At 35.8% G+C, this 24,468-nt stretch overlaps 1 protein-coding gene across 5 annotated transcripts in view; it reads right to left on the minus strand.

Moving 5' to 3' along the window:
- The window catches only part of SLC41A2 (solute carrier family 41 member 2), a 63,460-nt gene that overhangs the window by 22,821 nt on the left and 16,171 nt on the right, over nucleotides 1-24,468 (minus strand). For 4 of the 5 annotated variants that reach the window (XR_006020014.1, XR_006020013.1, XR_006020015.1 and 1 more), the window contains 4 exons: nucleotides 19,165-19,312; nucleotides 18,678-18,757; nucleotides 8,498-8,629; nucleotides 7,407-7,555 (listed from right to left, as the gene is read on the minus strand). Coding sequence is in view for 2 of the 5 variants with exons in the window: in XM_042050482.1 (XP_041906416.1) it covers nucleotides 7,407-7,555; nucleotides 8,498-8,629; nucleotides 18,678-18,757; nucleotides 19,165-19,312 (509 nt within the window). In the remaining 3 variants the exon portion in view is untranslated. Of the gene's footprint in view, nucleotides 1-6,645; nucleotides 6,650-7,406; nucleotides 7,556-8,497; nucleotides 8,630-18,677; nucleotides 18,758-19,164; nucleotides 19,313-24,468 lie in introns of all 5 variants that reach the window. The other variant, XM_042050483.1, reaches the window with a different exon arrangement.

The following is a 24,468-nucleotide window of genomic DNA, read 5'->3' on the forward strand; positions in this document are numbered from 1 at the left end:
GGGAAAAAATAAAGGGATGAACATCACAGAAAAGCCTAATAATACAGTACCAAAACGATCTGTTTAGCATGAAATGCTGTAGAAAATTGATAAGAAAAGCTTGTAAATACATGCAGCACTGTTCAAGATGTGAGCTGAAATTATTTAGTTTAGAAATTATTTAATAGAGAGTTTTCTGCAAAAAAGCAGATGAGTAGTAGTAGAATTACGAAAGAAAACTCTAGGAATTCTTCCAGACTGAAGGATAAAATAACTGCAGGGTTTAAGAAAAGTAAAAAAGAACTAAATATCTATCTATGTAAAAAGATCTGTCTAAGAAAACAGAGACACTCAATAGTCACTGATCAAGAAAAAAAAAGCCCCAGAGACAGGATTGCAAAAATACAAGCAAAATTCCAGATGTTTCAGTGGTTTAAAAGGAAAATCATGCTATATTATTATCATCATTACAGGGAGAAAGTCACCATCAAAAGAGAGAAAAATGAAACTAAAGGCATGATCAGATTTAGACTGCATTTCTAAAAATGACCTTCGGTCTCACTGTCAAAAATGTCCTCAGAAGCAGCAGAATACAGCAATAAGAGTAGGAGGGAGGGGAAAAGCTTGAAAAATCCTAATGATGAAGAATATAAGTACTCATATTATTTTGTACAACAAAGGACAGAAATAGAGAGTAATTCTTGATAGTGAACTTTCTGACTCAATTTATGAATTTCAGATTGGAAGTGAAATTGAAGATGAATACTCAAATATGAGTGAGCTTTACTATTTTGAAAGTTCAAATCTTATGCCTGCAAGACTAGAAATGGGAACATTACACACTACAAAGCAGGTTTTTTCCCTTTTTTATTGTGCACAAAATTTACTTTCATTCTTTCAAGGTCTTTAGATACAAATAACAAGGAAAAGCTAGGTGAAGAAAAGTTATTTTTGATCTTTTGCATGTAGTGTATCTGCATTTTCTCATGGAATTAATTTCTTATGGGAAAAGAATTTCCCCTAAAATGAGCAAAGAATGAAACTCTGTTATTTAAAATAAAAATACATAACTCCTTCCAAACATTCTTAATATTGTCTAGGCTTCCTATAGCCTAATTAATAAGTTGCAGGATGCTATAATATTTTTATTGTTTCTTTCATCTGGCATGTCCATATTTCATCAGTGGATGCATGTCAAATTCAGTGATGAAAGTGTAATATTCAAATTAATAACTTCTGTAAAGCAGAATAGAATTGTTCACTTTTATATTAGTTTGTACATTAGTTGCTGTGATAAGTGAATTCCAACACCAAGCTGGAAGATTAAAGTCTGGGTTATGTAATTTCATATGCTTTTCCAGGTGGGCATTATCAAGATTCAACTATAAGTTCAGTATGTAGAATGAAGACCTTTTAGCAGTTTATTTATCATGCCTTGGACAGGACACCCTGCCTGTTGCTAGTACTGATGACTCCACCTTAAATTGTTTCCATCTGAAGGTGCATTACAAAATAGTTGCATTAGGAAACATAGATGTAAATAAACTGAGGGAACCTCTTTTCAAATGTATTTTAAGTCTCCTTTACTTTCAAAATTATATTGACTCAAAATTTACACATAACTTAACTATGAAAAGATCCTGAAATTACTGCATAAGAACTATGAAATTCAAAGGTAAGTTTATTTATTTGGTCTTTTAATTATGAGTAAAAAATCCCATTTAAGAATCTCTAAAGACTACTGTGTTCTGACTCTCTCATTCTCGCCAGAGTAATGATTTAGGTCTTCTAGTGGCTTTGACCCTTCATTAAGTTAATTTTCAAATTACACATTACATGTCTTCAATTTTAAATGGCTTTTGATGAAGTAGTAACTGTAAAGTGCTTGTAATAGATCTACGCTGAACTTGTTGACTTTCCATTGTCTAGAGCCAGAAATCTGTAGTCAGTGAACTCTCAGAGTAGGGTCTTACACACATCTTTCAAAAGACATTTTTCTGCACTGTTTTCTCAGGTAGCATATCTGGCGTGGATCATGTCCAGAGGGGACAAGTAATTATTTCCTCCAAACATACAGAGATTTCCTTCAATCCTGACTGCAAGAAAACCATTGAACAGCAAGTTTTTTCTTGCTGCTGTTGTTTGTGTTGTAGCTGTGGTATTAGCTCCTCTAAGGTATCCAAGTACCCAGACAGCACAGCATACATTGATGTCAGACTGAGACCTCATTGAAGTAAAAAAGAGAATACCAATTTAACTGAAGTTGTTTCTGAGTCAATTTGATTATATTGATGTAATTTTGTGGGAAGAAACATTTTTTAAACTTCAGTTTGAATCAAGTTTTTCAGATTGTCATCTTGATTTCTTTGTAGCTTTGCCAGACACCCTGGTTTGACCAAAACAATCCTAATTTCAGGCTGTTTCTCAGCTATCTGCAGGGATGTGTAACCCAGACCAGTAAGTGCTCTGGCATGCTCAGCCTGCAGTAGCTGCAGCACAACTCAGTGTGTCATGCTACGTACACAAGCACTTTGAGCTCAGCCTTCTAGAGGCAAAAATGATAGATCCCTGCTATGACTTGGTAGGAGCCGGGCTTCTACCACAGACAGCAACATGGCTGGAAAGGAAGGAGCTGCTGATAGCCCCAGTCAGACCCCAGTGAGTCCAGCAAGTCTGCTTGTCATGCTGCAATGAGAAAGCACCGAGCATAGAGAACTGTCCAGATTTGGGCTTGAGTTTCCATATTTCCTTGAAATACGGTCTCTTTAGCAGTTATACGCTCCATCTTTCGGAAATAACCTTTCCTGTTAGAAAAAGCAATATTTAAAATGCATCAATATTTTGCCTATAAACACAACCTTCCTTTTTTCTCTGTAATGTACAGTATATCCCATGAGTTATGTTTCCACATTAAAGAGGCCCATACCATCATTAGAATCCTCACACTGGTGAGAAATCCAAGACATTTTTGATGTGAGCAGGAAGTCGTTATGAGCACCGCTGAATTCTTGGTTTTCTATTGCCCCAAACAGCACTGAAGCACTGCAAAAGTGACTTTACAGCTGTACACATCTGACCTTCATCAGGTAAGAAGAATTTTGGAATTACTTATTTGCTTGGTAATAGCTCTGGGAATCTCCTATTGTTTGTTTATTCCCTGAGACTAACTGTGTGCTCAGATTTGGTCAGTAGGTGTGAAAATTCCTGGGAGGGCGTTTTACTGGCTCAGTGAGAACATGCAGAACAGAGACCGCCTTTGAGTGCTCCGAGCCGTGTGCCAGGACTGACAGCTTGGCAATTCCAGCACTGCTCTCCTTCTGCTCCAGGCTGACAAGACAGGGGATGAAACTCTGCTTGGTGCACAGCCTCATACAGTAAAAAATACTTGTGCCTTTGTGAGGAATAAGTGGAGGACTGTTTTCCAATTAATATAATCTTTGTTGGTCAAATGCCACATCGTAACTGCACACAGTGTGCTGGTGCATGTTTGTGGCTTGCTTTGTAAGATTTTCAAGGAAAGAGTATTCCTCTTAAACAGAGGCCACTCAGCAAATCCAAAACACACTTAAAATCATTATACTGGGTTTGATTAGGCACACTGGCTTGCCCCAATACTGTACAGTGCATTGTGTGAAGTACCCTACATACTTACAGAGTATACCATCCCCATAGCACTTTTTATTGTATTTTCCTCTGGTGCTGCCATTTGTAAACACAGAAGAGGCTCTTCACTACAGAGCTAATTCAGATCTCTTAAACTTCAGCCTAAAAGTTTTACCTGAATGCAGATTAATAGAAACATTTGTGCAGTTTTCCCTCCCTTTATGGAAAAATAATTGTGAAATCTCCGCCCCTCTAAAGATAAAGGGAGTACAGCCTTGGATGCCACTACAATCAATTTATGAATTTAACTGAAGAACATTTCAAGAATATATATTTATTTAAATAGAAACAGCTGTACTATTAAGGGTAGGAAAATGAAAATGAAATAAAATAAAATGTTTCTGGGGTTTCCTAAGCTTAGAAACCTGGAACTGTTTTGTTCATAGAGAATCAAAAAGAATGCAAATCATAGCTCTGGCTATTCGTGTTACTTAAAATATCTAACTGTAATGATTTTTAGAAAAAACTACATATTCAGTGAAACTGTACTTTGTTTTATTAACGGCATATTTTCAGTCAATAACAACTGAATTATACTATTGATAATACATCATGGTATATTAATTATTTAGTTCCCATAAAAATTTCATTTAAATGACGTGCTGTGGGGAAAATATCTAAGAAAATCTCAGAACAGGTAGGGAGAAGAGATGAAAGAAGCTGGCAGGCCTGGGTGGTGAAAAATCAGCAAACAATATAAGCATCAGATTTGGATGAAAATGAAACTAACTCTCTGACTGGAACTTCAGCAATACTGCATAGAGCTTTCAATGCAAATAAATTCCATTTTTATCACTTTGGGATGGATAGTGACGATTACAGGCAATTTGAAACAGTCTTGTTAAAATGCCAAATGGAAGTCATATGTAGTTAGTTAGTCATATGTATAAGTTAGTTTTACTGTAGAAATAATGTGGAATAGCATAAACTGAAAGAGAGAGAGAAATATAAAAGCAATAAGCAACGTCTTTGCATTAATATTTTTTGGATTTTTTTTCCATTTACTCCAACATTCCAGTTCTACGTTTGCCATTTCTCTAACTCTTTCCTCTTCATTTTAAATAAACAGAGCTGGACAGTCAGAAATAATAAACACAATTCAAAGTCAATTAACAACCTATTGCAGTCCACTGTAAAATACGTCGTTAAATAATTTAACACCTTACAATAGTCGCTTGAATTTCAAAGACAGAAAATTCATTTAATTGCTGCTGTTATTTTTTAATTTGGCATTATTTTTTTAACATACTGAGGAAAACCCTACCTAGGTGGTATATTGCCATAATCATTTTCAGCTTCCTGCCTCCCAGCTCAACAGAAGTAAGGAATGGCAAAGGGCAAAGCAGTGATATCAGACCTCCTCACAGGACTGACTATAGTTAACTCTTACCTTTGGGAATCACTGTATTCTGCTAAATTATCATCTACCACCTCAAACATAAAAGATACAGCTTGCAAGCAGGACTGTAGTTTTTGACATCCATTTTCATATACCTTCCATGCAAAGTGAAAATAAATACAAAGTCCAATATATTATTAAAAAAGGCCTAGAATGTAGATCTCCCACTGCTCAAAAGACTGTCAATGGATTTGGTTTGTTGTTAATTGAAACAATAATACTTAGCTGCGAGGTTTTTCAGTTTTACAGCAGAACTGGAAAAGCTCTCACTGGGAGGACAAAAATATAAAAGAATTCTAGAAAAATAAGATCAGTAGCTGTTAGGCTATGCTAAAAGAAATGGCAGCTTAAAAACTGTTTTTTACAATTTCCAGGTGCATAGATGATGTCACTGAAAAAGGGAAGAGGGATGAGTACAAATATTTAAGTGCTTTCCTCGAGAAAGAAGAAACTTAAAAGCATGAAACTGCAGTCTGGAAGTACTTCAGACCGACAGGCAAATAAAATGTGTTGAAGATTTAAGGATTAAAGCAAGCATCATCTCCCTGAAAATTTAAAATCTGCTCTAATTAGAGGTGTGCGATGCTACAATAATCATTACTAGAAAAACACCAGAATAATTCAAATGGGGAAAGGAATCTATTAAATATTTTCAGAAGGTCTTAAAAACCACAGTGTTTCAAATTGTAAATATGTCAAGACCCATGAGAAGTTATAGTTTGCAATACTGGTACTCAGTTTCAAAGTAAATACATCTCAAAATGCCTTTTATGACTAACAACAGAAGACAAAGAGGAAAAAATAATCCATAAAAGGGAGCAGGGAAAAAGAAAAAAAAAAGCTCTATATCTGCTTTATAAGTGAAAAACCAAGAAAATCAGGTGTATGTACTGCAAAAGAGACACATGACTGCACAACTGAATACTCTAATCAGATCCTGAATTTATGAAAATGTGCTGTTGCTGGGTCTGAATTACTATGTCATTTGAAAATCCTGCCATAATGCCTAAGCTTGGTTTTCAGGTGAACCTCTGCATTTCTCAAGTCTCGCTGCTGAAGAAAAAGTGTCCCTAAACATGCTGTGATTGCAGTTCTGCTAGCAGGAGGACTGGATTTATGAATTCAGGTTGATTCCCATGGGAAATCTCAAAGGTTTAATACTGACTGAAATCACACTGCAGTCTTAGATTAACAGGGACTCTTTCCCCAATCCAGACAGAAAACATATAGGAAAGGAATAGCATTATTTCCTCAGGAAAACACATTATAAAACAAGTGATAAGGCTGGAAACTAGGAATATTATCTAAGAGGAAAATGAAAAGTAATTTATGTCTTTTAGTACAACACTCTCACTTGCAAAGGTTGAAACATTACCAGTCATGTTCTACCAGAAACGTGTAAATTCTCATATGAAATAGTAATAGTTTTTGAAACCTGTCCTTACTGAAATAGTAGTGTGATAAACAATGGGACAATTCAGAACATTAAAAATTATAATTTTACTAAGGATTGACCTGTTGATAATGTTGTTTGTATATTAAAACTAAATAGGTCACATTTTTTGAAGCAGTATGTATATTTAAATCATGGATATTTCAACCACACTTCTACCATGTAACATGAACAGTCACTTTTTGGTTTTAAGGTGCAATGAAACATTATAGTTAATTCAGGCACGTTATACTTAAAAAATGGGTGTGATTTTAATAAAATATTTAATTTTGTATTAGTGATTTTTCAAAATGAAATCATTTCACCTTGAGACATCGCTATTTCAAAAGGCATCTTTCAAGAACTGCCCTTGCTGGGTATGAACAGATGACTGGGTAAAACAGCCAAATAAGGTAAAGAAGTTTGACAATTAATGCAATTACAGCTTCTTGTATAGTGTTTGCTGTTGTATTAATTTAAACTAATAAATATTAAGAACACATTAAGGAAGCTGTAATATTTTCATCTGCTCGACTATGTTAACTAAAACAGTAATGTGAACCACTTTAGGAAATTTCTTTAAGAATTTTCCTTAATTTTCCTTATTCATAAATGCTACCTTTCCTTCTTTCCATTTCCCCTCTAGTTGATTAAAATGATGGGGTTTTAGATGCAATGGTTCCAAAAGCATGTGAAAGATGCATGACAAGGAAATAATGCAGTCAAGTGTGTTCTGAAAAGCACTCACAACAACAGTACACCTGTGTAAACTGTATATAAGTGGAGATAATCAGCTACTTCAGAGCTGTGCTGAAAGCCTCTATAAACCCACACCTTCTTGTACCATTTATGAGATTTCAGATACCAGAAAAAAATTATTTTCTTCGAGAACTTGATTTTGTACGAGCATTTGCCAGTTGTACTTATTCTTACCTGTAGCAGAGCTGCAAACAAATATACTGCTATAAAGATGGGGGTTAAGGAAGTATGTCCGCTTTTCATTAAATGGATAGTGTACAAGAAAATCAGGTGTCCAGGAATCACCAAGAGAAGCAGAACTTGGGCTGATTTGTTATTTACTCCTACAATTGAAAAAAAAAAGAAAAATCCAAATTTCAGTTAAGTTCTTCAATTATTATATTAGATTTTTACTCATTTTAATATAAAACCACCCCATTTTTGGAATTCCACAGCATTGACTACTGTGGAACAGCAGGCATTAATTTTCACTAAAAGACTCCTTGAGGAATTTCACTGCCTTCCAGAAAAGGTAAGCAGAGCCCTTCTGGAAAAGGGTGCAAACTGCCTTCATTCTGTGCTCATGTAATACCATCTACATTTTTGGAGCTCCTAAAGTCTTACTAAGAAAGAGGATCTTTTGGACTCCATATTCAAGACATTCTCAAAAGTACCTTATATTTCTAAAAAGTAATCCTACATTTACCACTTTCACATCTGTTTCAATTCATTTAATAAATACGAAAGTGTTATACATGGTGGTGACACATCACATTTCACCACAGTTACTACATCATTAGGAGAGAGGGAAATACATGGGAGGAATAAGCTGTGAAGAAAAAATCTAGTAAGAAAATGGCAAATTGGAAATAGAAAGCAGGGATTTGGCTTAGTAATAATGTCTGATATAATGGTTGGCCCTAACAGGAAATTGGTTTGAAGTTCTGAAGGCAGACAAAAGTTAGGAGCTGGTAGAGAAGCTAAGGAAGTTGAAGGCTGAAACCCTTCTGAGTGGGTATCACAGTGTCCTGCCCCACCAGCCCTTATCTTCAACCCTTGCCAGGGCTACATCCTTCTCTATGCTCCTCTCTACTCACCCAGTCCTCAGGGAGATTCTTGTGATTCTCACAGGCAAAGAGCTGCAGGCAAAGGAAACTGCCAAGCCTCAGCTGCCTTTGAATAGCACACAGCAAGCTCAGTTCATTGCCATTTCTCACTGGTGGCACAGTATGGCATACAGGGGTAAAGAGATGTGAGACAGGATTTTTAACTGACTAAATACATACCTGTACCATAGTATGTTCTGCATGGGTAATAGCAACCCTTGGCTTCCTCTGGCAGCTCTCCAGGAATGCTATGTAAATGGAGGTAGGTAGAAATTCTGCTAGCTTGAATAGCTACTAGATTGCCACCAATACCTGAAATGCAAAAGGGAACCAATGAAAAGGTTTCAGCTATTTTTTTCCTCTAGTAGGTAATATTTTTGCAGATTTACCAATTTCCTCTATGTTTATCACAGTACCTTACATACAAATGTCAAAATGAAAAATATCTTTAGAATGTATATTAGTTACAGAGAGGCTACAAATCGTTAAAGTAAGTCCAAAAATGTGGGTTACAGTTTAGTGTATCACTGGGTATTTGGAGATTAGTTTTGTATCATGGTAAGTGCAAAAAAAACCTTCCAAAAGGTTCAATCTTATGCTTTCTCATAAGTGAAACTCCCTTTTATGCCTCTTCTTTGGAAACCCCTCTTGGAACAGCAGAAGTATGACATTGTTGTGCCACTGCTGGATTACCTCCCTAGGTCATTATTCCAGGCCAGCGTAAGTAACAAAAGCAGCTCACTACCACAAACATAAATGCAGATTTCACACACACAACCACAGGACCAGAAAAGGCTTCAAGAGTTAATATATTCATTCCCCTCTCACACAAAGCATAAGTAACTACAGTCTTCTGTCACTCATAATTCAGGCTGAAAGAACAAGATGAGTGTCTGAATAGCTGATTTTTAAAAGAACGGTAGTGATGGAGATTCTACTTTCTTTCTTGTAAGTGGCAGTATGCACAAGTTGTAGCAGCAGAGCTTTCATCTCAATATAAGAAAGAAATTTCTTATAGTGAGAACAATCATTCCCTGCAACAACCACCTCAGGGATGTGGTCGAGTCCACTTCACTGGAGGTTTTCAAGATGTGACTGACTGGACCAGGTGCTAGAAAATCTCATCTAGGCTCCCTCTCTCACACAAGATCAGACCAGATGACATTTCAAGGTTCCTTCCTCTCTGGGCTGTTTCATGTTCTATGAATTTTTACTTCAATGAACACAAAACTAAAACAACTCATTATATCTACACTGCAGAATGTAGTGACATGAAACCCTCCTATATACTTGAGCTGTCTACTTGCATATCAGGCACATGCTTTTTCTTTCCCCCTCTTCAGATGCTCTACACAACAATGGGTTGGTCTGAGAAGAAGCAGAAGAAATGCAGATCTTGTCCCCACTTCAGGACAAAGGCCTTGTTTATTGTTATTAGTAGAATCAGTTTATCTGATGCTTAGGGCTTTGTCTGGTTGCAAAACAAGTGTTTGTGGTGACCAGGAGACACTATTTGCCAAATTCTTTTGGTGACTATGGACGGGTTAGCACAGAGATCTAATACTGACATCTGAAAGAAGATGTCCTGCCTCACCACTGCTTAAAGACAGTAAATGGCCTAACCCAACCTGGAAGTACATCTTTTAAGCAAAAACTTCAGATACAAATTAGGAAATGCATGTTCCCAGTCAGAAGTTACAGGGATAAAATATGAACTACCAAAAGGTTGAGTCAGAGTTTGCAAAGAAAATTAAAATAACAGTAGCTCTTTTTTCAGATGAACTACAGAAAAGTAGCAAAGTAAGGGATTTATCTAAACTACGAGAAGTTTAAAAAGATTAAAACCAATCTAAGTAGGACTCAAAGTCTGTGCTTCGATTGAGAACAATAAATTAGAGATTTCTGACTAAGGAGATTAAGGTACAGAAAGAGAGGCAGAAATAAAATTAAGGATCAATGCACTACATTTGGATGGGGATCAGATAATTTCTGCAACTGAATTATGGAAAAGCTGTTACGTAAAACCGCTTCTTAACAGAGCTACAAAGCTGGGGATGGTGCCATAGGACTGGAAAATATGAAACAGTTTCTGCTAAAAAAGAGAACATAAAGGCAATCTGGGTAATCACAATCAGGCTAACAAATGCAATAACTGATATATTCACAACAATACTAAGAGAAAAAATTAGTAAAATATTCTGTCATTATCTGCTTCTCTGATAGCACTATAGAAAGAAATAAAGGACAGAAGGACATAGGGCTGCTCTGAGTTTTGTAGCAATGCAACTACAAACCACTTTGGCACAACTCTCTAGATTTTAAGTATTTCCTAGGATGTCTGTAATTTCGTTTTGTGACTGCTAATTATTTGCTTCAACAAATTCAGGCACTGAGAAATATGATAAATGCTCTGGACTTTTTTCCCTAGTTAATAACATGGGAAAATGAATGAGATAAAAGAATTAAGGAAAATGGAAATAAGTCCATTTGAAATGGTGATTAAAAAATCTGTCTGGACAACAGACACTGACAAGTCTGTGAAAGAAGGTGTAAGATTGGTTGTCAATCCTTTGATGGATAGCTATTAATGACAAATCTTTTCACTTTCATAACCATCACTTGGAGAAAGTATTCCCCAAGCCCTATTGCTCATGCAGATAGCAAGAAATTACTGTCAAGTATTAAAAGTGGTTCTAAAACAAACTGGCCAGCCATGGAATACTGGTAAAGGAGGTGATAGCTGCTCTGCAAAGGAAGCTGACAGCTGCTCTGCAAAGGAAGCTGACAAGCTAACCAGAACAGCCAGTATGGAGTGTGATTTCAGGAGGTGTAACTAGTTACAGCTCAGTTGAACATATACAATCTATTTTAGCTAACTGGAAATGCAGTATTTGTATGTTCAGTAAGATTATTTTAAATTTTATTTGTCTGAGCCTCAATAACCTAATATTAGTAGTGTAATTTTAACTCACAGAAGACAGCCTGGTATAGTGAAGTGTAAGTGCTTCTAGAATCCATACATCCTGCTCAGTCTCAGCCAGCCAACAATGTATGGTGGCGACAGCAGCAGTGATACTGTAATTTAGTTCTGTCCCTTCACCTACCAATTCCTTCTTCTAATTATTTTTGAACCTTTGGGCCAATTTCAACCATGCCTGACATGAGGACAGACATGTTAACTACTTCCAAGTATGGTTAAAGAATCTACCAAAAACGAAACAGTGACTAGATAAATAAAGGAAAAGATCCAAACGCATGTCCTCAGTGAGACAAAGACAGTAGTATGAGTTATATAGCTAATGGCATAAGCATAAGCAGGCCAGCTGGCCAGTCAGCACTCAGCTTGGAATAAAGCATGATGCCTCTTGCTCAGCCAACAGCTCAGTGAGACAGAAGAGGAATGACAATGAAAGCAGAGGGAAAATGGAGAGAATGTTGTGAGCAGCGGGTATAGCAGGAACACGAGGCAATAGGGAACACCGCAGGTTGGAAAGGCTGTCTAAAAACCTCAGGATACAAATGAGAACAGAATCAGGTTTCATTCTGCTGGTCACAGAATGACTCGTATAAGGCTGTTCTTGCATTGAATCACTTGGATATGTACAGAGATACTCAGTTTGTTTGGTAACAGCAGCTACTGTGCATGTGCAGTTACCATCTCAGCTATACCAGACTGATCAGACCCCTGGAAGAAACAGAAAACAGATAAAACTGCGTAGGTTGGCAAGATGTCGATACATAAAACTGATAATGTCTCAGCATCTTCTAAATGTATAAAATGGTCACATACTCAGTAGCTGCTCATATTATTAAAAGCTCTGTAGATGTATATGAGGACTGTTTCCATGAACATTTGATTAATCCAGACATTTTTTCTCCTGGAAAACACTACTGCCGTCATCATAGCAAATACTAAATTTGTGAAGACTTACTTCTTCAGTTTCCTTTCATTTTTGCAAGAACTACAACATAGGGGAAAACAATTGTTTCAAAAGTAAAATCCAGCAACTATTACTTCATGCCTCTCAGAACAGCAAATGTGTTTAACCTCAGTATGAGAGTGTTGCTTTGTCAATGAGCAGAAGAGATGTTGTCTGCTAAAGTGAGAAGGATGTCGCACTGACTTAAAACTTTAGAAGAAAATTAAAAACCTCATCATTTTATCAAGGCAGTTAAGGGCTAAGCAAGAACATTTCTTCTAAGAATTGTTATCACAGCTCTTTTGTCTAACAAGCACAGAATCCCATATTGTAAGTAGAGCCAAAACCATGTCGTGTATTTGCAAATAGGCCTATGGGCACGATTCATCATCTGGTAAAAAGAATTTTTTCTAATAATAGAAGTAACCATGCTATTCAGAAAACCACATTAAAGCACTTTACATCAATGAGTCTTAAAGAATACTTCAAAGCAAATCTGTGTCTCATAACTCAGTGCAGGTAAAAATCCCCAGAAGTTAAGGGAAGCTGGATCTTGCTGATGCAGATCAGTCTGAGATCATCCACTGCTCTGGGGTAACACATCGGACTGTATTTTTCCCCGGATCTTACATCTCACTTTTTGATAAATAGAGTAAGATTTTCCAGGGAATACTGGGAGGAGTAGTTGATAAACCAGACAGCTGTGCCGCCATTCAGAGGGAACTGGAGAGGCTGGAGAGCTGGGTCAAGAGAAATCTCCTGAAATTCAACAAAAGGAAGTGCAAAGTTCTCCATCTCAGCAGGATAACCACATGCACCATGTCATAACTAACCAGTAAAAAATCTGGTTTCAGGTACTTGTTTAGTGTGAGGGGAGAACAGTACAACAGACAACCTAAATTTTTCAGAGCAGTATTCAACTACTTTATGTATGAAGTCCCTTCCTTTCCCATAGGTCCCCATCTCATTCTTATTTTTGTGCATTTCCTTAAATACATATAACTAAAGAATTGTTCCTTTAGAAAACTGCCTCCTATGAAAGTACTGAGAGCACCAGAAAAAGTGAACATACTCAGCTTTAATGACCAGAGCCATAACTGTTCATAAAAATGTAAATATTTGCATGATGGGGCACACAAAAAATTCTGTAAGAACAGGCAAAGCAAATCATCGTGATTAAAAATTTTTAGAAAACCAGTTCTATGGAGAGAGATTAATCAGTCACAGAATACTGTGTTGTTCCCAAGTATCTATAATACAGCTTGTGCAATGGGACCAAAATCAATTAATATCTACATAAGGGGAGAATTAGGCCAACATAATTCCCAAACTGATTTTTCTTGTCTATCTATCAAGAGAAGGAAGGCAAGAAGATTCTCACTTTTGCACACTCCTGAGCACAATCCATAGCTCAAAATAGTCAGTTTTGCCAAACAGGCTTTTTTTGAAGTTCAACATCTGCATCATAAAAATGAAATGAAAAGGAAGCAAAAGACTCTCAGTTATAATGGTGACCAAAAGCTCTAAATTCTGGAATAATCTTCTTATCTTTCAGAAAATGCAAGATGAATTTTTTCCCTGACCGCTCTACCATTAACTTTAAAAATCCTGTTTTATGCAAGTGAAATACTTAGATTAGAAAATTAACTAGCCACCTGTTTATGTTTTTGGGGCTTTTTTTGGTCCATCTTCCATTTTACTTTGTAGCATTTCTTTTAATACTTACAAATGTTTGAGGGAAAACAGATGGAAAATATTAGCTTTCCCTAGATGGATGTTTTTTAAGAGAAGTCTTTATTATATATGCAACTATTACATTCCATGTTTGATTTCACTCATAAATAATTTCTTTCCTATGACTAATAAAAAATTGTTCCTTGACTGTCAAAAAATGAAAATGCTCTGGATATAATTGTGTTGTGAAAACTACACAATGATTACTGAAATCTCCTAAAAAATTTACAAGTAAGACTTAAAAGAAAAATCACACACTATAAAAGTATATATGCAGATTTACATGTACAGGTTAGCAACTAAAAGGTAATAAATCTATCACACAATAATGCATCAAAAGTAAGTAAAAGAAATCAAAACTCTCCTCCTTATTCATGCCAAAATAAAGACTGAATTATAAAGTTCTCATATAGTAAAGCTGCCTTCTGAGACTAACACATTCTTTCCAATTCAGGATGCAGAAAAATTAATTTGCTACACAGCCAAATTGCTCTACTACCATCTAGGTACACTAATGTTTTCCCTTGTGATTTACAGAGGCAAATTTCAGATGTTCAACTCTCTGAGACAATGGTTATATCCTAATCAGTTGTGGGAAAACTCAAAGTACAACTATGCTAGAAGAAATTAAAATACATAGCTATTAAAATATGCTGGGGTTTTTTATGGCTGTTTTTGGTTTTGTTTTTTTGTTTTTTTGTTTTTTTTTTGAGGAGGAATGGTTTCTTGTTGGTTTTTCCATATTTTCCAAAACAATTTACAGTAAAAGCTCTCTGAAAAACCTGAAAGTCTGTCATTCAATTTACCTTACTAACAGATAAAAAAGGGATGGTTTGGGGAATGTATTGCATAAACTTAATTTTCATCTCCCAGACAACTGGCATTCATTAAGTTCTAAATTAAATTTTCTCATATATGTTTCTCATATTCCTTGATACCTATATATTCCCTCCAGATAGCAAATACTTTTAAAGTATGCACAGCTAAAGAGTAAGAAATATTAGGACAGGCTTGTGTTACCTGTAAAAAGTATTGTTTCTAACCACCTGCAAAGGAAAGTTTTTTGATATAAAGTATTTCAAATTTTCAGGTGTTTTCGGAATTAATTTGCAGAACTTTCATTCTTCAAGGTGCATAAAAATGGGATAGTCTGCTGACATGTTAGTTATTACCCAGTAACTTCTGAAATGCAAATACTTAGAAGATATCTCACAATGTTTTGTATAAGCACACAATGAAAATGGAGACGAAAGTGGCTCTATCTGGTAACTGCACCTTAGCTCATTTCTGTTGCATATTCAGAAGCATAAAATTGTTTAAGATATTATCTCTTTTTCTGCACAAAAGGAACTCGGTTACTCGCAAATTGCAAATCCTGAGCCAAATTCAACATGCTGTGATGCTGTAAGAGGATTTGCAAATTTTAACCATCCCATTCATGAGAAAACACAACAATCAACTTGAGTATCCAGACTGAAGCACGGGCACACTTGGGCTTAGTTATTTTATTCAGAACTTTGGTACATCAAAGAGACATCTAAATCTCAAGTAGTCTGCAAGTTGCCTGAAACAACAAAATGATTTATTTATTTTCAAAAAGCAGAGATGCAATTTAACCCAGCCAACCATAGAATTAAAAATAATTATTCATCTCAAGGAATGTATTTTAATGTGTTTAAAATGGAAAAAACAGTTGTGAAATATGTCTGGCCACCAGCTGTAAAGTAGACTATAAATGCCTTTCTGCTTAAAAACTATTTTAATATTTTGAACAAATATTTGTAGTTATTGTTAATAGGGGTGGGAACCTTTGAGGTTGCTCAAATTCCAGACCAGTATTTCTTAAACTAAAGTATTTATGGCTCCACAGTGTAAGATATGATTAAAGTCATTTGTCTCATCTAAGAACGAGCAAACTATCCAGACAGGACTTAGATGAAATGTACTTAATGGTGCACAGGAAGCCTTAGATCTGACCATTTTGCAGTGAATACTGGTCAGGTGTTCAAGTTACGGCAAGTGGCTCTGAAAAAACAGTGACAGCGTGAAATTCTGGACAAATTTAGAAACTGTCCTCAAATTTTGGCTGGACACATTCCCAGTGGAAAAGAATATTTCTTTCAGGTTTTCCTGTTGTTGTTTTCTCCCAGGATTTCTGTGCCATAGGAGTAACAAACTTCAAGGTAGAAAATGAAATGGGAAAACCCTCAGTTTCTTTCGCTACTTAGGCTTACAATGAGAATTCCAAGGCCAAGAAAGCATTGGTAGAGAAAACTTTCTGCAACAGTAATATTTAAAACCACCTGTTAAGTGCCTTAACACACCTTTCATGTCAGTAAATGAGTGTCAACAGATGTGCTTTTTTAATTGCAGGACTTCCTAACCCCAGTTTACTACACTGTACTGACCAGCAATATCAAAAGGTGTCAGTAGAATTACGAATAACCCAGGAGAGGCTAATCTAACAGCAACTCAAAAATTACTAACCTACAGTTTCCTTTTCCAGGAGGTGTACCATAAAACTCTGCATCCTCTACACAGAACATATTTTCTCTATATTATCCAATAGAAATGCATCTATCCTTAGAATTCTGAGTCAAGCTTGCCTCTCACTATCCCAGCCTCCTTGAAAGACTCTTTCCTTCCCTGCCTGCTCCAGGAGCCTCAGCTTTCCCTCTCTTACACCTGCCTAACTCTTCAAAGACCTTTTGACCTGTCAGCTAAACCTCCAGGGCTATATAGCTTTTGGCTAGTTCTTTTCCCATAAAGACAGTTCAAAAGAATGCATGGGCATTGCCTTAATCGGTTTGGGTACACCTGCCTAAGAAGAAAAAAAACCAATCCTCTTCTCTTAGGAAGCAAATCCAGGAGGTTACCAGAAAAGGACTACTATAAGAAAAGTTACAGGTGTAAAGCAGAAAAAAGCTGAAGATCAACATGTCTGCCTTGCCTTTTAGGTATCTGGAAATCAAAATGGAAACACACAAAAGTTAGGTGGAAGTACTTGCAATTTTGAGCTAATACAAAGGCAAGGAACAGGCAGGGAAATGTAATGGCTGAAGTGTAAAAATTAATTTGCAGTTAGCAAGGAACACAAGTGGTAACATAGAAATGTTTCATGTTAAAAGCAAGAAGAAAGGATATAGTGGGCCTTAATGAGAAAGTAGAGCAAGCAACATGCTCCACTGAAGATTGAAATACTCAGTTCCTTTTGCCTACTGCCTTCATAAAAATGGTGATACCTGATCACAAGTAGGTATGTACTAGGGCCTGGGGGTTAAGTTAAATTTACTGCCTCTAGAGAGCTAAATGAACAATCCATGAAGTATTAGTGATCATTTTTGCTAACTGATTATTTTGGAGGTTAGAGAATATCTGAGGGATGTAATAGAGAAAACAGAAAATATATCTTTAAAGCGGTCAAAAAGGATGATACAGAGAATCTGTATATCAGTGAAATTTATATTCCTACATAAGAATTAGAACAAATTATTAAAAAGACCATTTATAAGCATCCAGAAGACATGAAAGCTGTAAAACAAGGGCTAACATGAATTTGCCAAGAACATGCTTCTGTCAAAGCCTCCAACTGAACAGCTTGTGTAATGTTTGCAGCAATAGATCTACTAACTCTCAACCACAGGAAAGCTTATCAAAATGTTTGGTGCTATCCACTGTACCCAGTGTTACATTTCCATTAACAATGTCTGGAAAATTAATTATATCAGAGTAATGTGGTTCAAAACTAAAACCCCATGACCATATTAACATCTTATTATCAAGGTGGAAAAGAAGTGGCCATAATTCATTTAATCTATAGCTTAGAAAACGGAATAGAACATGCTCGTGGAATTTGCAAGGGCCAACTTAAGTCAAAACAGAATCCTCTTGTTAATTGGAGAAATGGTTTTAATAACAATACATGAAAGTGCAAATTAATGTAAGAAATCAAATGGAAAAATACGAAAAGAGGAAAGAACAGCTAGACAGCAATATTGTGGGGACAGATCTGGTGATTATAGTTATTGCAAGCTAAACAGGCATCAACCCTGGGGTACTGTACTAGGAAAGAAAAGCATTTTCAAACTGCACCAGTCTAATCAGTTATTAACTGTTCTTCTAAAATTTGCCTTGTTCTTATCATTAGAAGATAGAACCCTAAACTTAAGGACCAAATTTTCAAAAATTCATTCCTACACATCTGAAAGGTGCATACCAATCATCAGAAACAACACACATTTTTCTTGAGAAATTTATTTACTTGCTTGTAGCATGCTTCTTAGTGTTTATATCTATCTACATTACATGTCAATAGTAAATTATTGTTTGAAAATTTGTCCTTGGAATTCAGAAAAAAATCCTTTGAGATAAAACTTCAACTACATTTTTCCCAGCCATAACTGCTTCAATATAATACTTGATAATTTAATATTTGAATATACTCCTTCAATATTTATACTTTCAGTTTCTTAAATCATACTTGAGGTTTCTACTTCTCACATTCTCTATCATGTTTTAATGGTTGTTGTAAAAACAGGAAGCACTTCTTAGGTGTTCAAATAAACAGCTGTTGACATCAAAATCAAAACTTGAAATTAATGTACCAGATACTAATTAGCACAAGAGAAATTTACCGTAATAGACAATTCTCAAAACAAGGTATATCAATTGATACAGAGTAGCAATTAATCCTGTCAGAGTCTTACCATTAATTACGGGGGTATAAACAACAATTCCAACCAAGTTAGGATCAGATACAGTTGTGTCCAGAATAAGGCCACCAATACTGAAAAAAAAAAGTACAATATTTGGAATAAGGCAAGCAGGACCATTAAACAGCATTTAAAAATTTTTATAGCAATGTGACTTAGATCATCTTCAAGCCACAATTTTAATCTCATCTTTCCCCTGAGCCATTACCTCATTCTGAGCTACAGACTAACATCCCTATAGCTATTCATTTATTAAAATTGGCTTCTTGTATAACAAAGACCACAGAGTATTAGCCAATTCCTCTACTTTTAAGATTCATAACTTTCATTGGATTAAATAATCTCTTAGACCAGTGCTAAAATTCTAAAGCCTAAATTCTAGAGTCTCCTAATTATCCCTCTTAAGTACAATCAAGTAAGAAATACAGAGATGTGGGATGACTATCAAGATGCTTCCATGCAGCAAGACAAAGAGACCTACCTGCTTATAATCATGGCAGTTATAACAGGCTCCCATCCTGAATGAAGGACAGTTCTGGTAGCTGGGTGTTTGGCAGCTATGACAATCCCCATCGGAGTCAGAGCCAAAAAAAAGGCACCAACCAAAGGAGATACATAGTAATATGTCTCTAAAACAATAATAAAGAAAAAGAAAACAAGCCCCTTTTACTTTCCAAATATTCCTGTATGTTTCTCCTAACTTAGAATTGGAAAATAAATTATGAACTATGCCATACAAGTGAGTAATTTAATAGTCTTCATTACTATTACACCTGAAGTTTCAACCACTGCATGAAACAACATGGTTTATATCTGCCATCTGGATCATTGTCTCTCATCTTCTCAAGGACATCTGTACAAAGAAGAAATTCTGAAGATGATTTTTGTAAAATGCTTTATGATAAAAATACAGTAAGAATGTAGAATATAAAACATTATTTTGCAACTGAAGAATAATTTTTAAAAAAAACTGAATATAATGAAAATGCATTTTGTTTATACCCAGATTCTTAGCATATGTACACTCCCTTCTTCCCAAAGCAGGTAATGTGGTAATCTTTCCAGAAATAGCATATCTAAAATTATGCAAGCACAATGTGCAACACTGAGACATTTATATCAGTAGCTCAGTTGTTTCATAGCCAGTCTGAGTCTGAAAATTAACAGGCAATTCTGCTGCTTGCACCTATCCATGAGAATTTCATCCTATTTCATAGGAATACAACTGCAAACACTGGTGAGTACCATCATAAAGCTGAGACTGTAAAGCAAACTGTAAAGCTGCTTCCACAGAAAGAACACTATTTTTTTCTGATTACTTGGTTTTATAATCCCATCCTCAAAGAAGCTACTACAGTGATCCAAGACTTCCTAATTCAATAGTGAGGTGAATAATAGAAAATTTATCCTAATAGCAAATATATATGTGTAAACTGTGCAAATATTCCACTTCTAAATATTTGTTTTATGAGAAGTGTGCTCATGTATCTTATGTTAAAATACATTTTGTTGAAAACTTCAAAATTTAGACAATTCTTACAGCAAAATATATTTTAAATTAACAGGCTGAAATAATTCATATAGATCACACAAATGCTTTACCAAAGAGTAGTAGTTGGTATATAAAAAGTATTGTCACCTATGCATTATGGCTTATTACAATGGCTGCAAATCCAAGCAATTACTACTTCAAGGTTACCTTAGTGGATCTCCTGAAAGAATTGATGTCGAATTTTTAGAAGTTACTACCCTTCTGCATTGAGTAACAACCTCTGCAGCAGAGCCAGCAGAAAATGAAGTTATGTTTTCCTGGGCAAACTGAAATTAGAAAGCTATTAAAATGAGAACAAGACAAAGCCCAAAAGAGAAGTAATTTTTTCCTTTCCTTATCTAATTATTCTACAGTGTATTATTTCCCTCTTCCTTTGTGGGGCCTTTTTTTCCTCCTTTCACTTCATTCTGCAACCTAAGAGCTAGACCAGAGAGAATACTCAGCTTCAGTCTAACTCTTTGGAACAGTGAGGGACTTTTTTTTTTTTTTTTTTTAATCTATGGGAGACTCTTCTTGTAGAACATCTTACTATAGCAACCTAAAAAGATTAACCCTGAGATGCATCTGTAAAGGAAGGGTAGGTATCTTCCTCTTCATATTTAATTCACAGAAGAAGCAAATGCATGCTACAATAGCTGGAAATGGGAAGAGAAAATAAATGGCTTCTCTTTTAGGGCTTACTTCACTCCATTTTTGATAGATTTATAGCAGGTAGCTTACATGGGAAAAGGAATCTTGCTCAAATAATGCAGCCTCTAGTAGAAATTAGAGGTAAACTGGAAATATACTACTTCAAAACAACTGGTAGGAACCTGAAAACAATAATGTGAATCACACAGCTTGCCTTCTCAACCCAGATTCAACATATCCGGGAGCTAAATACACATTCTGTGAGAAAAATGGAAAGCTTTAAAGAAATTTTCAGATCATTACTGACAAATGACAGGCATCACGGACCTCCACATTTACTAGGTATTCCTTAATTTACTGGGTGTTCCTATTCCAGAGTACTTCTCGTGTTCTGTTGGAGGAAAGGTGCCGGGTCCCAGCGACGGTCCTGGGGAGCCCTCTAGTGCTTTCCCCCAGCAATTTAACAAAGATTCACAGACACAGCTCCTTTTACGGAGTTGTTAAGAACTGTTGACCTTTTACTGTTTAAATCTCCGTGTTTGAGAACTTTGCCACTATTGTTAAAGCACTCTAATGAACCTTTAAGAAGTTATATACATGATGGTGGCCAAACAAGGTGCTTCATCCGGTCCCGGCATAGGTAAAAATCCTACAGTCCTTCCCCTGTCTCTTCAGGGTATGACATAAAGTAATGTATCAAACCAAAGGCTGCACACCTCTGTTAACAGACAAACATAAAGCTTGTACACAAATAATTTTCATCCTTCCAGACTTCTTGTTTGAAAATAACTCATGCCATGCAGAGAACAGACAGAAATGTATTTTGCTCCAGATCATTTCATTAGTTAGGCTGATACAGGGAAAATAGTTAATTCTGAACACAGTTCAGAAGGGAATGCCACCAGTTTCATTACTACCCTACAAACCACAGGTTTCTTTTTAATATTCCCATTGGGATTCTTATTTTAGCATTGAGAAAGGAGGGAAACAACAGAAGGAGAAAGAACATTCTTAAGAACATTTGTGCTGGATGAGGCACAGTTCTCATCTAGCATATATCCTTTGTCACACTGTGGTCAACAGTTCAGGCTTATGGAGAGAAGAAAAGAAAAATTACACGTTTAGAGTGATGCTTCTTTCAGCGTGACCTGCCAGCTTCTGCTGTTGTTTGCATCAGGGATTTCATCTCTCAAGTCTCTGTCTGCATCTGTCTGTTCAATACTCCTCAAAGTTTTCTAAAATCACTTTGGTCCTCTTCACACATCACAGCAGTAAGTTTCACATCCCACTCATGCATTGTATAAAAAAAATTCTTTAACTTTTTTAAACTTGTTGCCTAATCATTGTCTGAATGCCTCTTCCCTGCCATTCACAACTTGATACACCTCCCCCGAGCTGAAGGTACTCCATACTCTTATTCCTTGTTACTATTTCATAGTTCAAATACATGCATCTTGGAAACCACCTATTTCCAAGGGCTTTGTGGCATGTTCTTTCTTTAGAATGACTCTCTTGTTTCCAAAAAGAAATACAAAGACATTGAAAAAATACAAAGAGCAGAAGCAGTTGTTTTAGTGGTAACTAGATAATTACACACTTCACCAAAAGAGAAGTGTTTCCAGAAGACATTATAGACAGAAAATTTGGAGTAACTCTTAGAAGCACATTGATCCTTACCACTACACATGTGGGATCTGCCTTCCAACTGCAGTTGCAGAGAAAAATGTGAGTGGTCATGACAGCTATAAAAGCAGCAAAGGATCAGTTCAAACTGTACCCACTTCTTTTTTATTCCTCTGAGACACATTAGAACACCTGTGTCTGGAAATGTAAATTTCTGGAAATGTGTGAAAGGAAGAAGGAAGTCCAAGTTTCTTTACCTAACTTTTTTTTTTTTTTGGGGGGGGGGTGGGTCGGAGTTGAGTGTTTTTTGTTTAGACTGGTAGATTTAAAAAACCAGCATCTTATAGGAGAAATTGAAATATTAGTAGTAATTACTTACTTCTTTAGAAAGAGAGAAACATAGAATCTGTAATTTACATAAAGCATAGGGAGCAGTACTAGATACAGTACAAAATAATATATGTTGTTTATTCGCAAATTACATATGTATCTACTATTAAAACACCAACACGTGCAACTAAGTTTTGCCTGTGGCCACACCTTGAAATTTTTTTTTTTTTAGAAAGGAAAGAAGTAGAAGAAGCTGTTCAAAAATGGTAAGACTCAGTATTAACAATTTTCTGTCTTTGAGTCATGTGGGTTCCACTTATACAGGGGATACTAGAGATCTCTAACTGAGATTAGATGCTGACAACCACTTCCAGCTCCACGCCTACCCAGGTTGATAGTATATGCCAATAATCTTAGCTAACTCTCTCCTTCTGCCCAACTTCCCTGGCACATCACTGATAAGTATAAACCCTAATTTAGAACTGAATTTCAATCAAACATATCAATTGTTGGGGCCTGAAATCTGTTTTCAGCAGAATAACCCAATGTTCCAGTCTATTAAGATTTTGGGGCATAGCAATAAATCTAGATAAACAGACTCTAATGAAATAAACTCTAGTTATTATCCCAGCCGTAGCATTGGCTAGGGACACTAAATTTCATGAAAATAGAGGCTTCTTCTCTGTTTTTCTCATCAGAAGAAAAGAAAGAAGAGGTGCTAAAAAAAGATCATCAATTTTCACTGTAAATTTACAAACTTCCCTGAAAGAAGCATTTAAAGAAAGTATTTGAGAAATACGGGTATTAGAATAAAATATGAAAGATTTAAATATAGCTATGAAATAAACAATCCTATTTAACAAAACCACAGAAAATACAAAAGAAATACTTCTTTGCACACTGATACATCTAAGCTGACATCATGTTAACACTTTCTAAATATGAAAGTTCAAATACCAAAAAAGTAACTGCAAGTCACACCATGGTAGCCTGAGTCTTATTCGATGCTTTTTCTGGCTGATGTTGTAATACTTACATATGAAAAGTTTGGACAATGAGCACAGCTGTAAAGACTAGATGTGATGACATCGGCATCTCTGGTAAGTTATGGACAACACAATATTTTATCTGTCTACATTTGTCTACAATTCTCTTTTAAAACACGATAAACTTTTAATAGTTTCTATGGAATGAGTTAGTTGCAGCAATGATTTCATTTTGAATAAGGTTCTTAACATCCTTTTTCCCACTGTGAGAAAATGTTTTCACATTTTTGTTTCTTCATTACCACCGTTTGCAATCCACATGTAGGTATGTACTGTGTTATTGTCAAAGTCTTTCAGGTATTCCTAGATTGTTCCAAAGTTCAGGTTAGTGTACAAAACCAAAAACATGTTTTGTTTTATAAAAATAAAAAGGGAAAACCAAAAAATAAACAAAAGGGAAAGAAAAACACAAAAAAACAAAATGGAAGAAAGAAATCATGGCATAATGTTGCACTCTTAAGATTTACCATTAAGTGGTATAAATGCTGACAAAAAAGTCAGTCAAACTAAAAGGTTTGCTGAACCTCTCCCTCCAGCCTTCTTCCCACCCTCCTAACCCAAGAGAGGTTCCTGGGGAGTCATACAGATTTCAAAGCACACTTAC

The sequence above is a fragment of the Corvus kubaryi genome, unplaced genomic scaffold (assembly GCF_017639235.1).
Source record: "Corvus kubaryi isolate FWS band 111438036 unplaced genomic scaffold, C.kubaryi_AGA036_p1.0 74, whole genome shotgun sequence".
In the NCBI taxonomy this organism is placed as follows: domain Eukaryota; kingdom Metazoa; phylum Chordata; class Aves; order Passeriformes; family Corvidae; genus Corvus; species Corvus kubaryi.